The sequence below is a fragment of the Physeter macrocephalus genome, unplaced genomic scaffold, assembly GCF_002837175.3.
Source record: "Physeter macrocephalus isolate SW-GA unplaced genomic scaffold, ASM283717v5 random_491, whole genome shotgun sequence".
NCBI classification, from domain to species: domain Eukaryota; kingdom Metazoa; phylum Chordata; class Mammalia; order Artiodactyla; family Physeteridae; genus Physeter; species Physeter macrocephalus.
The window spans coordinates 3,058-6,249 of record NW_021145777.1 but is presented as its reverse complement, the minus strand read 5'-3'; the positions used below and the strand labels follow the sequence as shown (position 1 = coordinate 6,249).

General features: G+C 55.3%; 1 protein-coding gene across 1 annotated transcript in view; it reads left to right on the top strand.

Moving 5' to 3' along the window:
• Window positions 1-3,192, top strand: part of LOC102978583 (myosin-7) — a gene marked incomplete at its 3' end in the record, with an annotated part of 19,584 nt that overhangs the window by 13,519 nt on the left and 2,873 nt on the right. The window contains exons 26-30 of the mRNA XM_055083035.1: window positions 420-510; window positions 1,186-1,575; window positions 1,809-1,935; window positions 2,094-2,212; window positions 2,987-3,184. Coding sequence (XP_054939010.1) covers window positions 420-510; window positions 1,186-1,575; window positions 1,809-1,935; window positions 2,094-2,212; window positions 2,987-3,184 — 925 coding nt within the window. The remainder of the gene's footprint in view (window positions 1-419; window positions 511-1,185; window positions 1,576-1,808; window positions 1,936-2,093; window positions 2,213-2,986; window positions 3,185-3,192) is intronic.

The window sequence follows — 3,192 nt, the reverse complement described above, 5'->3', positions numbered from 1 at the left end:
AAAAAAAAAAAAAAAAAAAAGAATGGTACTTGAACCCCACTTACCAAAGAGGAAAGGAAGGCTCAGAAAGGTTACCAGGTTGCCCAAAGTAACAGTGAGAGAATTAAAGACCATCAGAGCTAAAAGGGGCCTTTGAGTCGACCTAGTCCAACGCCTTCATTTTACAGACCAAAGAAGGGAGCATCTCAGAGCCCAGGTCCTGTCACTCCACCTACAGTGCTCTTCCTGTTATATTTCCTATTGAACTTCAATCCTTCAGCAGGTGTTACACTTTCAGGGACCTTACAACAGCCCTGGAAGCTGGGGTTTTTTTGATGAAATTTTGCTCCTCGTTTGTTTCATTACCATCTCCAACCACTGGCAGGCCCTCCTGGAGCCCAACCAGCCTCCCTTGCCTCACCCTCCCTCCTTCCCCGCAGGAAGGACTTTGAGCTGAACGCCCTCAATGCGAGGATTGAGGATGAGCAGGCCCTGGGCAGCCAGCTGCAGAAGAAGCTCAAAGAGCTTCAGGTAAGGTCCCTGGGCTGGTCCTCAGGGAACCCTCCTCCAGGCCGTTCTCTCCCAGCATCACAGGCACTGGCTCTGTGTCTGTGAAGGGAGGTGCTGGGCCATCACAGTTCCCCTGTGGAGCACCTCGAGGAGGGCTGACTGATCCAAGGATGACATAGGAAGAGATCTTGAGACACTCACGGGTCTGCGAACAGAAATCCCAGCTTCCTATATCAGCTGTGGTTCACCTGGTGACTGGGTCTATATGTCCTCCCTTGTTCCCTGTGGCTTTTAAGGCCCGTTCAGCCCTGCTGGTCTGTGACTTCAGTTCTTACCTCTAGAGTGGACACTGTGTTGGGTCTTTAGTTGTCTGGTCAGACGAACCTGGCTCTCTCACTCCAACTTCTATTATCTTTGCCACAAAACTGCTTACACTATCCCTGGAACACAGGTCTCTTTGTCCTTCTTCAAGAGCAAGCTTCAACCACTTTCCTTCCAATAAAGAGAATGTACAATGTTCTGGCCCAAACTCAGCTGTCCAAACCATCTCACCAAAATCCTTTTATTTCTACCTGTCCACTGGTGGAACTAAGCTGCCTGCTGTTCCAGACAGGCCAGGAGCCTTCTAGAGCCCTGGGGAGGGGGCTCTGATGGAGGGGTCAGGCGGTGGGTCTGAGCCCCCTCTACCCTGCCCAGGCACGCATCGAGGAGCTGGAGGAGGAGCTGGAGGCCGAGCGCACTGCGCGGGCCAAGGTGGAGAAGCTGCGCTCAGACCTGTCCCGGGAGCTGGAGGAGATCAGTGAGCGGCTGGAGGAGGCCGGCGGGGCCACATCCGTGCAGATCGAGATGAACAAGAAGCGCGAGGCTGAGTTTCAGAAGATGAGGCGGGACCTGGAGGAGGCCACGCTGCAGCACGAGGCCACGGCGGCCGCCCTGCGCAAGAAGCACGCCGACAGCGTGGCCGAGCTGGGCGAGCAGATCGACAACCTGCAGCGCGTGAAGCAGAAGCTGGAGAAGGAGAAGAGCGAGTTCAAGCTGGAGCTGGACGACGTCACCTCCAACATGGAGCAGATCATCAAGGCCAAGGTGGGCCTCTGCTCTCCTCTCCCCTCCTCCAATTCCCTCCACCTGCCTCTCCACTTTCTGTCCGTGTCTCCTCTCTCTTCTTTGATGGTTCAGCTTCCCGCTTCCTTTCTTCTACCCAGTTCTTGGACCCTTTCGTTCCTCCATGCCTTTCTCCTCCCTTCTCCTTTAATTGCACCGCTCACACCCCTTCAGCACCCCCTATGTAGATCGTATGACTCCCCTTCCTGTCTCAGGCTAACCTGGAGAAGATGTGTCGGACCCTGGAGGACCAGATGAACGAGCACCGAAGTAAGGCCGAGGAGACCCAGCGTTCTGTCAACGACCTCACCAGCCAGCGGGCAAAGCTGCAGACCGAGAACGGTGGGCCCCACCCTAGTCTCCCAACTTCCTGAGCCACCCAGGCTTGGGTGCACACGCATATCTCTCCAGAGAATGGGACCTGAGGGTTAGGGGAGGGGTTGGGGGGAGAGAGGAGTGACTGACCTTTGAGAGTTGAGCATGCCTCGGTGCCTCTCCAGGTGAGCTGTCCCGGCAGCTGGATGAGAAGGAGGCGCTGATCTCCCAGCTGACCCGAGGCAAGCTCACCTATACCCAGCAGCTGGAGGACCTCAAGAGGCAGCTGGAGGAGGAGGTTAAGGTGAGGCCTAGACTCAGGGCACTTGGTCCAGAATACTGGCTGGCCTCGCATCCACATCACTTTCTTTCCTAAGAATGAGGCTTGCCATCTACCCAGTATTTTCCCATTTTCCAAAAGGGATAATAGCCCAGACTCTACCACGCGCCTCCTTAATCTCTTCCCCACGTGGAGGCCCTCTGTCTTTCTGCTGCTGTCTCTGGAGGGCATGAAGTAAGGGTGCCCAGGTCGGGGGAAGTGAGGTGAGGAAATAAACTAGGGAGGTGTGATGGCCTTCACTTGGTATAGGTATGGGATGCAGAAACTGTACAAGTGGTCCTGGGATTAGCAGGGCAAGCTGAAAACTGCAGATAGAAACTCCACTGGTTCCTGAAATTCTTAGCACTTTGCTGGGCTCATGAAAAAGGGATACGACTATGACTTTTAAAAAAGGCCAGGGCTCAAATCCTAACCTGCCTCTTAGAGCTTGGTGATCTTGGGGAAATCAACTAACCTCTCTGAGCCTCCGTCTCCTTCCCTGTAAAACAGGGGTGAGGATGATAACGCCTGCTGCAGTGAGGAGCACGGGGGGATGGGCAGGAAGCGTTTTAGAAATAGTGCAGTGCTGTATGGACTTTCTTTGCTTATAGTACTTAGTAAACCGTTCCAGGTCCACTAGGGATTTAGAGATAGGTGAGGCCATGCGAGGATGCTGAAATTTAGGGTGAGGAGACGGGCAGGAACTGGAGTTGCATCACAGGGAAAGCTGAGCCCGCCTCCCGGTGCTGCTTCTCCCAGGCGAAGAACGCCCTGGCCCACGCGCTGCAGTCAGCCCGGCACGACTGTGACCTGCTGCGGGAGCAATACGAGGAGGAGACGGAGGCCAAGGCCGAGCTGCAGCGCGCCCTGTCCAAGGCCAACTCGGAGGTGGCCCAGTGGAGGACCAAGTATGAGACGGACGCCATCCAGAGGACCGAGGAGCTGGAGGAGGCCAAGTGAGTCCC